The sequence below is a fragment of the Antechinus flavipes genome, chromosome 1, assembly GCF_016432865.1.
Source record: "Antechinus flavipes isolate AdamAnt ecotype Samford, QLD, Australia chromosome 1, AdamAnt_v2, whole genome shotgun sequence".
Classification (NCBI taxonomy): Eukaryota; Metazoa; Chordata; class Mammalia; order Dasyuromorphia; family Dasyuridae; genus Antechinus; species Antechinus flavipes.
The window spans coordinates 720858183-720874456 of record NC_067398.1 but is presented as its reverse complement, the minus strand read 5'-3'; the positions used below and the strand labels follow the sequence as shown (position 1 = coordinate 720874456).

Sequence of the window (16274 nt, the reverse complement as noted above, 5' to 3'; positions counted from 1 at the left end):
TCTCTAGATCAGAGCTGCCCCACTACCTATTTTTTTAAATTTCATTCATTCATTCATTTTGTTGAGACTTTGTATTTACAAAGCACATACGTGAGTCATTTTTCCAATACTGACCCTTGCAAAACCTTTTGTTTCAACTTTTGCTCTCCTTCCCCCCAAGCCCCTCTCCTAGCTGGCAGGTAGTCCAATATATGTTAAATCCAATATATGTATACATATTTATACAGTTATCTTGTTGCAGAAGAAAAATCTTAACAAGAAAAAGAAAAACTGAGAAAGAGAACAAAATGCAAGCAAACAACAACAGAGAGAGTGAGAATGCTATGTTGTGGCCCACACTCAGTTCCCCAGTACAATTCTTAAGCACTATAACCAGCACTGGAGTGGACAATGAGGAATATGGCATATCCAGGTTTAGGAGGAAGAATTCACTTATAATACGAAGACTAGGGGTCCCCCCCCCAAAAGGACAGTGGGAAAGCTGGGTAGTTCTAGTTAGAAGAGGAAGAATTCACTCATAATACGAAGACTAGGGGTCCCCCCCAAAGGACAGTGGGAAAGCTGGGTAGTTCTAGTCAGAAGAGGAAGAATTCACTTATAATACGAAGACTAGGGGTCCCCCCCAAAGGACAGTGGGAAAGCTGGGTAGTTCTAGTCAGAAGAGGAAGAATTCACTTATAATACGAAGACTAGGGGTCCCCCCCCAAAGGACAGTGGGAAAGCTGGGTAGGTCTAGTCAGAAATAAGCAGACAAGGAGAACTAGTGGGGAAAGAGTTTCTGCTAAAGGCAGCAGCTCTGGCTGAGAGAAGCAGAAATGGGGAGACAGCTGGAAGAACAAGCTAGCGCCCCAAGGAATATGAAATAAGCAGAGCTTGCAATGGCAGCTGCTGTGGTGAGCAGCAGAGGATACCGGCCGGCACCTCTAAAACTCCCGGCCCCTAATGAATTTCCCTTGGCTGAAGGTTTAGAGCTAAGGGACGATCTTCTCCAGGAGAAGCAATGAGCCAATGCACGAGCGATGCTGTAACAACAGGCTTGACGGGGTACTCAGGAGAGACCCTACCAATCTGTGATGGCGGAGTCAATGCAATTTCCCAGATTTAGAGCTGGAAGGGGCCTCAGAGGCCCCGGAGCCCAAGCCCCATTTTACAGATGTGGGAAGTGACCCAAGGAAGGGATGTCTTCTGGCCCAAAGTCACAGGGTAGGAGGCGAACAAGATCTCTTCCTCCCAGTATTAATTCAAATCGTGAGCACTTCAAAAAGCAGCAGCTTGTGACATGCAAAAGAAGGCTGCTAAGGGCCAGGCAGGACAACTGTTCCTGCTTAAGGAGAGGAAGGCCAAGGGGAGTCTGCAGTTTCTTCTGATACTAGATTGATCTTCCCCCATGGCCCTTTCTCCACCATAGTTATGACTTCAATGACATTCAAGGCTGTCCTTAGTGGACCCAGCTAACAGAACAGCCTCCCCCAGACTGTGACCCCCTCTCCTTTTGTCCCTATCTTCACCGATGCCCCCCGATCTGTCAGAAGCAAAGCCCACGGCACTCTTTCATAAAAGTGCCCATAAAACGACCCACGTAAGCTAATATGTGTACCAGGTGAGACAGACAAGGGAGAGCCCCTTCCCTCAACAAGCCAGCGTTCTGCTGAGACAGCAGCAAAGCGAGAGGAGTAAAAACCAGCTGTTTGTGGATGGAGGAAACTAGGAGGGCAAGCGCTCTTGCTCTTCAGTCACTGCAGCCCCGACTCCCGGTGGGGCTTTCTTGGCGGAGATACTAGAATGGCTGCCATTTTCTATTCCAACTCATTTTACAGATGAGGAAACGGAGGCAAACTGGGTGAAGTGACTGCCCGGGGTCACACAGCTAGGGAAGTGTCTCAGGCCAGATCTGAATTCGGGAAAATGAGTCTTCCTGAGTCCAGGCCTGAAACTTGGTCCACTCTGGCCCCAGCTCACTGGCAAGCTCTTTGCTGGAGGACTTAAGGAGACCTCGGACAGATTACAAGAATTCCATGGATTTTTTTAATGTTAATAGCTTTATTCCACAAAATTAGTTTACTTTGCATGTTTTATTTTGTTTGTTTTTTGGGTGTGTGTGTTTGTTTGGTTTTTTTGCCGAGGCAAGTGGGGTTAAGTGACTTGCCCAGAGTCACACAGCTGGGAAGTGTTAAGGTCTGAGGCCAGATTTGAATTCTGGGCTGGTGCTCTAGCCACCGCACCATTATTTATTTGGAAACGTTTTGAGGAGGGCCCAGGTTTCGGCAGATTTCAGGGCGTGTGAGACTTGGAAAATATTAAGAACTCCTGTTCCTGAAGAGCAGGAAAGGCTTCCCACAGAAAGTGGCTCATGAGCTCTCCAAGGGGAATCAAGAGAATGCCAGGGGAAGGGAAAGGAACCCAAACGCTTCACCCAAATCATCTCCTTTGACCCAGGCAGTAACAGTAAATTTCTCCATTCCAGGGAATCCCCGTCAATGTGCAGCTGACCCAGAATTCCTTGATGCCAGGGACGCTGCCCCCCCCCCCCACTCCACCTCTGGACAGCTCCAAGTTTCCCAACTAACCAGTGAAAGTTTGCCCCCACTCCCACCAGCTCTGACAGCACTTTGCACCTAAAGCACAAGCCACTTTCCAGAGGAAGAAGCCGGGGCTGCCTCAAGTTACAAATCTGTAGAATTTGAACCCTGGTTTTCAGAAGCCTACATGCCCCGCAGAGGTCAAACAAAAAGAAGCTTAAGCTGAGCTTCCAGCTGATTTCTCCACAGAACAAGCACCCTCTCCGCTGCATTTAAAGAAGTGGAAGTGGGGGGCTCACTGCCCAGCCAGCTCCTGCTACAAAGGCCTGCCCAGCAGCAGCATTTACTCAGCCGGGGCTTCCCAAGCCCTTGGGTTATGGGGCACAACAAGCAGGTGCAGTGTTTGGTGACCGAGTAAATGGACACCAGTCTAACTCCTCAGAAGAACTGGGCTGCCAGGAAGTCACCTCCAGGACTAGCCCTTTCCTCCCCAAGGTCAAAGCCAGCTTTCCTACCCAGGGCTGGGCCTTCCACACAGACCCCCAGGCCACTCTGACTCAACCATGGAAGAATGGCAACTGATCTGATTTCTATCAGGAATCCTTTCCCCAAGGGAAAAAATTCTGGTTCCCTCAGTTTCTTCATCTGTCATACCAGCAGGGACTGGGAAGGGCTATCAGGAGGTTCCAAGAGGTAAGAAATGCAAAGCGTTTGCGAGCACTGGATGACTATTTTCACTTTTTCTATCAAGACCCAGTAGCCAAAAGCCCTCCAAAGACTGAAGGCCCGAGGAGCTGGCCTTAGTCCTGGCGGCTGCCCTTCCCAGGCTCAGCTGGACCCTGACTGTCTATTGTAACCACTTCCAGGGTTTTATTTAACCCTTTTATTTAAATATTAAATTAAATTAAAAATAATATTTTTTATTTAAATAAAACCCTGTGAAGCCCCCATCAATCCTTTACTCAAACTCTAGCGGCTTCCTATTGTCTCGACACTCCAATATAATAAACCCCCTGCCCCGTCCCCCCCCCCCCCGCCCCCGTCTCCGTCTCCCCGACTTGCCAGTCTGAATTATCCCCCTTTCTTTCCCAAGCACTTTACTCAGTTCCACTTGGACAGCTTCCTTTCCCTCCCAAGACACCGCCACAGGCTCCCCCACCTTCAGGCCTTGGCTCCGGGGCCTCTGGTGTCTGGGACGCCCTTGCTCTTCACCTCTCCCTCTCCCTTCTAGACCTTCCCCAGACCCCTGGAATCCCTTTTACAGAAGCCTTCCATGTACAGTCATCTCCCTTGTTGGGCTGCAAGCTCCCATGGGCAGGAGCCCACGTGCTTTCATCTATTTCCCTGGCACCCGGCACAATGCCTGGTACACGGTAGGTGCCCTGTAAAGCACTCCAGAAATGCTGGGGTTGTCGATGAATGCTCACCTACAGGCCCCAGGGGCACAGGCCCACAGAGAATTGGCCTGGAATTCAACTCAGAGAGGAGTATCCCAGGGAAGGGCTGACCTCCCTTCTCAGCGGGGCTCTAGAGAACTCAAGGCCTTTCCTCCCACCCCACGCCCCTAGTATTGCCCCCAAGGCAGGCCCCACCACCCTCTCACCTGGGCTCCAAACCCCGGGCATCCTGCTCACCACAAAGTAGGCGAGCCCTCACCTGCCACCTGCTGGGCTGGGGCTGCTGGCCTCCAGCCTCTCCCGGATCCAAGGCATCCTCCCTTCAGGGCCTGTCCGGAAGCGCAGGGCTCACTCTGTATACTCCCCTCTCCCTTTAGTACCTTCCGATGACCTTCAGGATCAAATATAAAATTTTCTGGCTTTTAAAAACCCTTCACAATCTGCTGGCCGCTTCCTATGTTTACAGCCCTCCGGGCCCAGCCGTGAAGGCCTCACACAGGACAGGGCACGGTCCGAGGCTGGCTCTCCCACGCATGGGGGGCTCCCTCCTCGCTTCCCTGACCAGTAACATTCAGCTCCAACCTAACCTTCTGCCAGACTGGTCCCGGTCTCTTCCCCCAACCCTCTGTAGCAGCACTTTCCTTCTGATATTACTTCACAAATGGCTATCTGTCTCTCCATCAGGGGCCAGAGGAATAGGATCCTCCGCATCCCCCGGGCTTAGAACGGCGCCAGGCACCCCGAAAACGCTCAGTAACTGCTAGGGGACCGACTAAGTGCGCCGGCCCTTACACAGTCAGGAAATCTGGAAAATCAAGTTCAGGAAAGCAAAGGAATGAAACATGACCAAGTCAAAGCTTCCTGCCTTCCTCTGAGCTACACACTAAGGTCTCTTCTGCCACCAGTCAGTAAAGATGTTATGAAGTCCGGGGGTTAGGCTTGGGGCCCACGAAGACCAAAACGAAACTGCAGCTCACTCTTCACAGTGGAAAGGTAACCTGCACAAGAACAGTGCTGGGAGGGGAGGCAGCTGTGGCTCTGGCAGGTTCTGTACTTAAGCGAGCCTAGGACATCAGGCAGGAGTGCGGAGAAGGAACTCCAGGCCCTGGGCAACAGCAGGTGAAAAGGCAGGCCCAGGGGGGGTTTTCTGGGAGGTCCTGATGAGTGACAGAGGTGTCAGGGAAGTGAAATCACCAGAAGCAGTAGGGGTCAGAGGAAGGAAGCAGGAGTCATTGTGGCTCTGCCACAGATGGTGGCTGAGCAGATCATTTCCAAGCCTGAAGCCCAAGGCTCCTTCTGGTCATAATATCCTACACTTTATGAATATAAAGCCAATGAAGGGACACAACAAAAAACTTCAGAAAGACAGCAAGGTATGTTGGGAGAAGACATGAGCATGGGGAAAGTCAGTTGATTCTCGTTTAGTCTCCTACAGCTACACTTAGAAGAAGTCACAAAACTCCCCAAGGAACTCACACCAAGAAAACCAATTAAATCATATTTATTTTTGTGAAATGATCAAACTGTGCAGACCCTTTGATCCAGCAGCGTTTTACTGGACTGGTTTCCCAAAGAGATCTTAAAAGAGGGAAGGGATCCACATGTGCCAAATGTTTGTGGCAGGTCTCTTCGAAATGGCCAGAAACTGGAAATTGAGGGGATGCCCATCAGCTGGAGAATGGCTGGGTAAATTGTGGTATATGAATGCTATGAAATACTATTCTGTAAGAAAGGCTCAGGAGGATGATTTCAGAAAGGCCTGGAGAGACTTACAGGAGCTGATATTGAGGGAAACGAGCAGAACCAGATCATTGTATACCACAACATCAATATTATACGATGATCGATTCTGATGGACGTGGCTCTTTCCAACAATGAGATGACTGAAGCCAGTTTCAATGATCTCAAGATGAAGAGAGCCATCTACACCCAGAGAGGATTGTGGGAACTGAGAGTAGATCATAGCATAACGTTCTCACTCTTTTTGTTGTTGTTCATTTGCATCTTGTTTTCTCATTCGTGTACTTTCCTTTTTGATCTGCTCTTTCTTGTGCGGCAAAATAATTGCACAAATATGTTTACATATATTGGATTGTTTGCCATTGTGGGGAGTGGGGGGAAGGAGGGGAACATTTGGAACACAAGGCTAAGCAAGGATCAATGTTGAAAAATTATCCGTGCATATGTTTTGAAAACAAAAAGCTTTAATTAAAAAAATATTTATTTTTGTGGGGGCTGGTTTGAGAGCTGGGTCCCTGCTCTGCTGAGAGCTCGCCATGTGAGCTTGGCTTCCTTAGCTATCAAAATAAAGACAGAGGGTGGAAGAATTCTATCATTTCAATAATGAGATTAAGCACAAGCATTTCTCTAGCACCTCAATTTTGGAGTGCTCTCCTCCCAGCAATCTTCAGAAATGTAATATTAACCTATTTTACAGATGAACAAAAAAGGCACCCATCAGAGCTGGATTTGGGTGGCAAGGGGGTGCCACAGCGCACACAATGCCGGACCTGGAGTCAAGGAGATTATCTTCCTGAGTTCACATTTACCTCACAATTCCAACAGCTGTGATGGATCTGCATCCAGAGAGAGAACTATGGAGACTGAATGTGGATCAAAGCATAAGATTTTCATTTTGTTGTTGTTGTTTGCTTGGGTTTTTTCTTTCGTGGCTTTTTTTTTCACCTTTTGATCTGATTTCTCTTGTGCAGCATAATGAATGTGTTTAGAAGAACTGCACATGTTTAATCTATACTAGAGTGCCTGCTGTCTATGGGAGGGGGGGAGAAAAATTTGGAACACAAGGTTTTGCAAAGATGAATGTTGAAAATTATCTTTGCATTTATTTGGAAAAATAAAAAGCTATATTAAAAAAAAAAATCTAGCCTCAGACACTTCCTAGGTGTGTGACCCCAGGCAAGTCACTTCACCCCATTTGCCTCAATTTCCTCATCTGTAAAATGACCTGGAGAAGCAAATGGCAAATCACTCCAGTATTTTCGCCCAGAAAATCCCCACCAGAGTCAGCCGTATCTGAAATGGTCGAAGAATACAAAAAATTAGAGCCGGGGTCCTACACCCAAGACTATAAATGAGAAGCTGGACAAGCTGACCCAAAGGCACATCCTTGCTCCAAATCTAGGCCCGGAATGGCTCCTTTTCAAGCACGTCAGCACCTGCTCTTTGCCCCTCGTCTGGGCTCATCCTTCTCATTAAACAACGTCACCGGCAACAGGTAATAAACATCTGAGGGCTATCGGGGAAGTCATTCCGCTTTGAGGGACTTCAGCTGCATCTTGAAAACTGCAAACTGCCCACATCCCTCAGATTTGCCAAGAAAAGCATCTGGTCAACTTGAACATAATGTGGGTGATCGGGGACCAACTCAACCAACACTTATTAGTAAGTGCCTCCATCACAAGCCGCTGGCTGAGAGCTGGGGAGACAAAGGCAAAACAGTCTATGCCCTTCGACAGAAATTACTCACAAGAGCATTATTCATTGTCGGCTGTTCATATAATAGCTGATGCTTATAGAGGATGTGAGGTGAGCGAGGGGCATTACTGACAATGTAGTTTTACAAGCTGTTAGACCCATTTGACAAAAAAAAAAAAAAAAAGTCATCCTAGGAACAGAGCAGCTTAAAGGTTTGCAAAGTACTCTGCAAATATTACATCATTTTAACGTCAAAACAAACCTGCAGGAGAGGGGCTGTTACTATCCCCATTTTATAAATGAGGAAACTGAGGAAAACAAAGGTGAAGTGACTTGCCCAGGATCACCTGGCTTGTGAGTTTAGACTGCCTAGAACTCAGGTCCTCCAGACTCCAGGGCCAGCCCAGTACCCAAATACAGTACACACTGCCTGCCTCCATTGTACCACACTGCCTCTCCAATTAAGGCCTAAGGGATAATGAAACATCCTCATTTCATAAGAAACAAGAGCTTCTCATCCTTTAATCAGAGCAAACAGAAAGAGAAAGTCACTTTCAATTGCCCCCCCCATGCACCATCCCCATCCCCATCCCCCAAAATGCTGAACCAAGTGTTTTCATAAGGAGAGTTGGCAAAGATTTGAGATCAGATGGACCCAAGTTCCTTTCAGAAGCTGGCAAAGGAGACTGCCGTTCCTTCTAGTAGCTATCCCAACATGAGAAAATGTACAGCAATGGCTCATACCTGCTTTTGGCCTACCCAGAACCCCTGCTTCAAAAAGGTCAAGGAAATATGGAAAGATCAGTAGAATGGGAACTAGAGATATACACATGTGTGCACACACGTGCACACACACACATCCCTTGACTACATACAACTACACCCATATAAAGAAAGAAAATGACCAAAGTTGTAGAGTGTCAGCTGAACCGGGGGACAGACAAAACCCATTTCTTGCTAGTCTGTTCATTAAGTCTAATGGGAGAGGTGCTATGGATCAACATAAGCTTTTTTTGGTTTTGGTTGTCTTTGTTAACAGTTAAATTGATCAGGGTTGGTTTTTGAAACGCAGCCCAGGTAATGATGGTGAAATACGAAGCCTAAAATGTACCTAGCAATGGACTGTCTCTTTTCCAAAAACTAGACCAGGCCAGGGCTGAGGGGCCGATCCTCAGAAGATCAGCCATCAGGTCATTGATGTCTTTTGGATTCCTGAAAGCCACCTGCCCCTTTCAATGTAGCCCTGGACCCCAAAGTACTGGGGTGAATAGCCCCTGACATAGTCACATGACAGGGAACACCAGCTCTTAAGGGAAAAGCAAGACTTCCCTGGACGTGGGGGGAGATCTCCCCACTAAATCCCAGCTTCGTGCACTGATATCAAACAATCCTGTCGCAGACAAGGGAGACCTAAATGTCCAATAATGAGGGAATGGTTCACTAAAACGTGGGGGTCCATTAACGTGACGAATTGAGAGGTACGAGGACTAAAAAATCCTGAGAACCGTTTACAGGAGAATGCAAAGGGCAAAGAAGCAGAGCAGAGACTAGATGAAAGATCTCAATGGTAAAGAGCAATCTGCAAATATACTGCAATCATTGACATTAAAGGTACTGAAATAAAACTAGTCGCTAAGCAAGTTTAACTACGTGGCTGGATGGTTTAAGTTTTAACAAACCATTAAGAAAGTCAGATATGAATGCCTTCACTAGTTTAATTAATAGGTGTCTCCATGATATGGTAGATAAAGTGCTGACTTGGGGTTAGGAAAGCCCGGCTTCCGATCCTGTCTCAAAAACGTAATAGACACGTGAACCTTGGCAAGTTTGCTGAGCCTCAGTGTTCTAACCCATAAAATGGGAATGATAATAATGGCGCCAACCTCCCAGGGATGTTGTAAAGATCAATTGAGATACTGTAAATAAAGCAATTTCCAAACCTTCAAGTGTGATATAAATGTTAGTAATTACAATTATTATTATTGTTCATTACCTGCATTTACCAAAACAAAAAACAAACACACACCAAAGTAATATTAAGGTACAATATACTAACATTTTCAGGACTACTGAGTTACAAAAAATAAAATTCAGTCGTGGGCCTGCTATGTGAAAGGCCCTGAGTTAGGTAAGAAGTGAGAGGGTTAGGACAGTGCCAGCTTCTCCTGAAGATGACATCTGATGTGGGCCTTGATGGATGGGTAAAAACTCATGGCAGAAGTCTCATTAATCCATTTCTTCTCAACAACTTGGTGAGACAGATCATAAGCCCCCCTTTTTAAGCACAGTCAAGTTCCACAGAGGTCAAGTTACTTGTCCATAGCCACACAGCTAGAACCTAAGCCCTATTTCCAAGGCTAGGGTTTTCTACCTTTATCCTTCAACTGGCAATGCTGTAAGCAGCCAGAGGAGAACAATGCAAGCTAAGGCACACTCGGGCTCGGAAGATCACCAGATACCAAGCTAAATTGAGCCTTATTTGTTGGGTGAGGAGTCATCGCTTTGAGAGAGCGGCGAGGTCACCCACCCTGACAGAGGTTCAAAATAAATTGGAAATGGGGAAGACGGATGATGGCAAGGAACTTAGTTTAAAAAAATCAATTGGGGGGGGGGGGGAGAACCATAAAAGTAGTGGCTTTGTGTTTATAAAAAACTGAAAACAAACTAGGTACCTCAAAATTCGGGAATTCTGAGACAAATCCTGGAATATTAATGCAACGAAATGATGTTGTCTCATAAGAAACAATGAGTACAAAGAACACAAACATATAGAAAAAGATAGGAGAATCTGAATATGCAAATCGGCGGGGGGGGGGGGGGACACAGAATAAATAAAGAAAAAGGATAGATTATAGTAAGAAAGAGAGAGGAGGGGGAAGAGTGGAATAAGACAAATGGAGAAAAGGAGAAAAGAGAGGGAAGAAGGAAAATGGGAGAGAGAAAGGGAGAGGGATGGGCAAAGACAGAAAATGAGTAAGCATAGAGACAAAGAGGGAGGCAGAGAAAGTGGAGGGGCAGCTGGGTGGTCCCGTGGATAGAGCCAGGCCTAGAATCAGGGAAACTCATCTTCCTAAATACAAATCTGGCCTCGGACACTTCCTAGCTGGATGACCCTGGGCAAGGTCCACCATCCTGTTTGCCTCAGTTTTCCCATATGTCAGACTGGTCCAGTATCTCTGCCGAGAACCCCAAAACGGGCCACAAAGACTTGCATGTGACTGCAACGACTGAACAAAGGTAACTGAGTGCAGAGTGCTGGTGCCACTGACAGGAGAGGGCCGGGGGTGCTCAGAGAGAGCAGAGCAGCAATTTAGCACGGGGCGTGTTGAGCCTGAGATGCCCAAGAAAGTCGAACGTTAGAAAATCCTTTTCCCAGGAACCCACTTGCCAGGAAGCCCGCCAATGTGTCCAACTCACAGAACCTCTTATTTCTACCAGTGACCGCGGGTCACTGGAGCTCACTTGACCTCATCAGTCTCTCCATTTGCACAAAGGGGCAGGCGGTCCAGGGGGAAAGCCAGAAAGCACAGACAAGCAGAACACCTTGGAAAGGCACAGGCCGAAATGCTGGACTTAACAAGCAAAGCGAGCTGTCCACGACCCAGATCTGCAGTTCCCCAGTCGACCCTTTCCTGCTCTCCTCCCTATCCCGAAAGGCCCATTTTGGCTGCTTTTAAGTCCAGAATAAAAATTTAAATTCCAAATGAGGGGGTTGGCCCACAAGGCCCCGTGGGCCCCTTTCCAACTCAATCTCAAGCTCCCATTCTATGAATCGAGTTAGCAAGATCTAACTGTAGCTTTAAAAAGATACTACCCATTTTTAAAAGTCAGTGTTACGTAAGAGAGAACCACAAAACCCCAGAGGTGGGAGTGGCCATGGAGTGCAGGAGTTCCCTCTCCCAAACTCCGGGCAAATGGTCCGGGAGGCTCTCCCAGAAAAGCCCTCCGAGCGCTCCTTCCATTTTTGGCCTCTGTTCCGCTCCCAGCCAGGGCCCAGGCCTCCTCCTTCGACTCCTGGCGCAGCCCCCCCTTCCATTCAATAACAACAGTTCTTAGAAGAAATGGGAAGCCAGAGATGAAAATGGAAACTCGAACTGAATTTCCCCGGCCCTACAGCTCGGTGGCATTTTGGATTCTCTGCTTTCAGTTTCTAATTTAGACACGAGACTTCTGGTCAGCCTTTTCTTTTGTCATCAAGGAATAGTCAATCTCCTGATTCTCTGGAAACTAAAAGACATTTAAAATTCTCTCTAAATCCGAGGCTCGGTAAAGCCGGCCCGAAAAGGCCCGAGCATCGGCTGGACTCGCCCCACACTCTGGGGGAGACGTTAGAAAATCTAAAATGTCAACCTGATCTCTGAGAAGCGCCTCAGACTAACAATCCCGACCCCTCCCCGCAGAGGAGCCCTCTTTTAAATGGGTTGTTAAAGCCCATCCCGGTGCAGCTTTCCTTTCTCCGGATTTTTAAGAGAGGAAAGGCTTAGAGGAGCCCAGCAGAGGCGGCAGTCCCAGCCGAGCGCCTTGCGGCGGACCGCCCAGCACAGCGCTCCGGCGCGGCTGTCACACCAACAAAGGGGGCCACAGCAACCCGCGGGGGACCCCCGAGGACCAAGGCGAGGGAAGCCACGGCCCTGCTCGGCCGCTTCCGAGGCCCCCACCCGAGCAAAAGCTACCTCGCCCCTCCTCCCCCCCCTTCCTGAATGGGGGAGGGGGCCTGAGGCTCCAGAGAAGCCGGCAGAGATCTGGGGAAACCCCAACAAATGAAGCGCCTTAACTGGGCCTCGATGGTCACTGCCGGGCTCCCAACAGCCCGGGGTCCCCTCCACCTCCGGGGATCCCCCACTCGAAGAAGCCCAGTTTGGCATCTGCCCCGCCCCCTGCCGTCCGGGAGTGGGGAGGGGGAGCCCCCAGGGCCCCGCCCCCAGAGAGGGTCCTCAGCCCCTCCTCCGGCGCTGCCCCGCTAAGGCCCGGCTTGGCCCCCGCCCTAGACGTCCGGGACCACCCGGGGCTCCCGGTCACGTGGAGGGCAGGGGGTGCAGCCCTCCCCACTTCAACAGCCACTTGGGGTGGGGAAGCCCCGAGTTCCAAGACTGCCTCACACCCTTCCCGGCGGCGAGTCCCCGAGCACGTCATTTCCCGCTGCCTCAGTTTCCTCCCCTGGAGAGTGGGGGCAGGGAGGTCGCGGGACCAAACGCGATGACAATCGTCCCCTCTGCCCGCTAGGCCCGGGGGTCCCGGGGCGCGCCCTACCCGCGAAATCACGGCCTCGGGTGGGAAAGAGCGATGGGGGCGGGGAGAGGAAGGGAGGGGATGGCAGGGGCGGGGGCTGCCCGGCGGGGAGCAGCCCCCCGCCGAGACCCACGAGTGCCTCAGTTTCCCCGGGGGGGGCGGGAGGCTCGCGGGAGGCTGGGCCGGGGCCCAAGGCGCCGCTTGTTCCGGCCCGGCCGGGCCTCAGCCTGCCCTCGGCCCCGGGCCGGCCCCTCAGGCCCGGCCACGGAGCCGCCTCACAGGCGCCCGGAGGCCCGGCCAGGCCGGGGCGAGGCTGGGGGGAGGCCTGGTCGGGGGCGTGCGGGGGTCACGGGCCCGAGGCCCGGCCGGGGGGTGGAGCGGGAGCCGCCGCCGCCCCCCGGGCTCGGGCTCGGGCTTCGCCTCGGGCCGGGCCCGGCCCCGCGGAGCCGCCTTTACCTTCATCAGCCTCCTGCTGGCCGCCATCTTGGGTCTGGTGCTGCTGCTGTCCCACAATGCATCGCGGCCGCCGGGCGGCTCGAGCCCCTGCACTTCCTGCCGCGCGCGCGAGCGCCGAGGGGCGGGGCTGGGGCTGGAGGTGAGGTGGGGGGGAAAGCGGGGTAAAGGAGGGGGAGGAGAAGGGGAGCGGGAGGAGGGCCGGGACACGGGAGGGGGAGGGGGGTAAGAAAAGGGGAGACGAAGAAAGAGGGAGGGGGGAGAGAGTGACAGAGGGGTGGGGAGAGGAAGAGACAGGGGGGGTAGATCGAGGGAGGGGGGAGAGAGAGAAGGGTGAGAAGATCGAGGGAGCGGGGAGAGAGGGGTGGGAAGAGTGAGGGAGAGGAAGAGAGAGAAGGGTGGGGAGAGGGAGGGGGAGGGGGAGAGAGAAGGGTGGGGAGAGGGAGGGGGGAGGGGGGGGGGGAGAGAGAAGGGTGGGGAGAGGGAGGGGGAGGGGGAGAGAGAAGGATGGAGGGAGGGAGGGGGGGGAGAGAGAAGGATGGAGGGGGAGGGGGAGGGGGGAGAGAAAAGGATGGGGGGGAGGGGGAGGGGAGAGAGAAGGATGGGGGGGGAGGGGGAGGGGAGAGAGAAGGATGGAGGGGGAGGGGGAGGGGAGAGAGAAGGATGGAGGGGGAGGGGAGAGAGAAGGATGGAGGGGGAGGGGGAGGGGAGAGAGAAGGATGGGGGGGGAGGGGGCTGCTCGGGGCCTGCTCCCCACCACGTTCCAGTCCCTCCGAAGAGAAAACCCTGATTTGGGGGGGCTAAAAGTGGACGGAAGGCGCAAAAGGGAAGGATGTCGCTTTGTCCTCCCGCTGCAGTGGAGGAAACCGAGGCACACCGGGCGGGAGGGGAAAGGAGGACGGAAGGGAACAATTGACCTGGGGGAAGTGGGTGCTACCAGACCAGGAGGATGCTCTGCGGGGCTGCTGGCTGGGGAAGTGCAGAGAGCCCTGGGCCGGGAGCTTCCTAGCTGGGCCGCCCTGGGCAGGGGCCCGAAGCCCCGGGCTCAGTTTCCTCCTCTGTAGAATGAGACAGAGCAGCCCCTCCTTTCCAGGCTCGCTTCCCCTCTGTGGAGCCCGCACCCAGTAGGTGATGGGTAAAAGGCGCAGGGCGAGGAGACAGGCCCGCCCTGTCCGGGCTGCTCTGCCAGACTGAGGGCCTTCAGAGAATGTTCCCTCCGGCAGCCACTGGGCAGCGCCTGGAAAGGGGGGGGAGAGGGAAAGATAATGGGAGGGAGAAGAAGTGGATTCTGGAAAGGGGGGAGCGATGGAGGAGAAGGGAAAGTCTGGGAGGCTGGAGGGAGAGGAGGAAGACGGAAGCCGTCGGTAAGGCCCACTTCGAAGGCCTGTACGACACCGAAGAAACCGAGGCGAAGGAAGCAGCGCAGACACCCCAATTCCATCCTGAGCACGCGAGGCTCCCCAGCTTCTGGCTCCATGGCTTGGTCCGATTCCAGGGGTTCCCAAGTATAAAACGTGCCGAGCAGCAGGGCTGCTGAAAGGGCTCCTGGGCCGGCTTGGGCAGGTCTGGTTCAAATAGAACACGAGCTCTGTCAGCAGCAAGAATGTACTGAGCACCTACTCTGCGCCAGGCAGCGCGCTGAGTCCTGGGGACACACAGAACTACGCGGAGCTGGGGGGGTGGGGAGTCCCACACATACGGCGGGAGAATAGGGCACCGGCCTCCTCGGGAAGGGTTCGGTCCAGCCTCAGACGTTAGTCGGGTGACCCTGTAGACCTCAGTTTCCTCATCTGTCAAACACGCTGGAGAAGGAAATGGTAAACTGCCAAGAAAACCCCAAATGTCCAGAAAAGTTGGACGTGACGGAACAATGCCAATAGACGAGCAGAAAGACAAAGCAGACAGCCATAGAGGGATGTGGACAGAGAACCCATTCACGGTTGAGGCTTGGGCCCCAGCAGGAGAGGGATAAGGTCAGACTGGCCGATCAGACCCCTGGGAGTTGTGCTCAGAGTCCAGTTTTTTTCTTTGGGGGGGGGGGGGGAAGACTTAGATAAGGAGACATTTGGAAGTGGATGTGTCTTCTGCTCCCTTGGCTAGACCAGAAGCTTCTAGAGGGCAGGAACTATTGCTCTTTTGTCTATCTCCTCCTCCTCCCCCCCTCTCTCCTGCAAAGCGCCAGGTCCGGCTGCTCAGGTGGGGCTGGGGGCTGGATGCTTCTGCTAGAGGGATCTCCCCCCCCCCTCCATTCTAATAGTATTATGTCTTCTTAGGTCGCAGCTGCAGCTCAGGACTCCCCAAGGCAGCTCAGTCTACTTTTGGGTTCGTGCTGATAGTTAAAAAGTTGCTGGGATCCTGGCAAAATCTGCCTCCCCCTGTGGCCCCACATGGTCCCCACTTATGCCCCCTGGGGCTAAGCCAAGTTCCCCGATCTTCCTAAAGCCTACCCCAGGAACCCCATTTTGCCCCTCACCCCACCCCGGCCGCCCTGGGGAAGGCTTCAGGCCAAGGCAGGCTGGCCTCTCCCAGCTGTACTGTTTGGGGATTCCAGCTGTTCTGGGACCTTCTCGGAGATCCCTGGCCATTCTGAGGAGCTGGGATTGGCCGAGCCGGACATCTGCCCGTTCTGGCTGGAGGACTTTGGGATCCTTGACATTTGTTTGTCTTACCCACAGTACCCTGGTCAGTGACTGCCAGAAGCTGGGTGTCCATTGGGTCTCACAAAGCCATTTGTCATTGCTTGGAAGGCTAATTACAAATGTCATGATTGTGATGGGACTTTAGATAAGAGAGGCTGGGCAGGTGACAGAGATGAGTCCTTCCTTAGGCCTCTCCTCTGCCCACATCCTTCTGCCTCTCTCCTCTATCCCTCTCTCTCTGTCTTTTTGTCTTTGTCTTTCTCTATGCCTCTCTTTGTTTCTTTTTCTACCTCTGTCTCCCTCCTCTCTTTCTTTCTTCTTCCTTTTCTTCTCCTTTTCCTCCTTCTCCTCCTCATTTTCTTCCTTTCTCCTCTTCCTCCTCATTTTCTTCCTCCTCTTTTTCTCTCTCTGTCTCAGTCTCTCTGCTTCTTTCTCTTCTCTCTCCTCTCTCTCTCTCTCTCTCTCTCTCTCTCTCTCTGTATATATATATATATATATATATACATATATATATATATATATGATCTTCCCACTTGTTTATTATTTCCTCATCCCATATTAATTCCCTCATCGCTTCCTCATTAAAATATAAGCTCTTTGAG

General features: G+C 51.7%; 1 protein-coding gene across 1 annotated transcript in view; it reads right to left on the bottom strand.

The window, feature by feature from the left end:
- Positions 1-13145, bottom strand: part of UBE2L3 (ubiquitin conjugating enzyme E2 L3) — a 57291-nt gene extending 44146 nt beyond the window's left edge. Inside the window, exon 1 of the mRNA XM_051973280.1 lies at positions 13037-13145. Coding sequence (XP_051829240.1) covers positions 13037-13063 — 27 coding nt within the window. The 5' untranslated portion in view covers positions 13064-13145. The remainder of the gene's footprint in view (positions 1-13036) is intronic.
- Positions 13146-16274: the final 3129 nt, after the last annotated feature.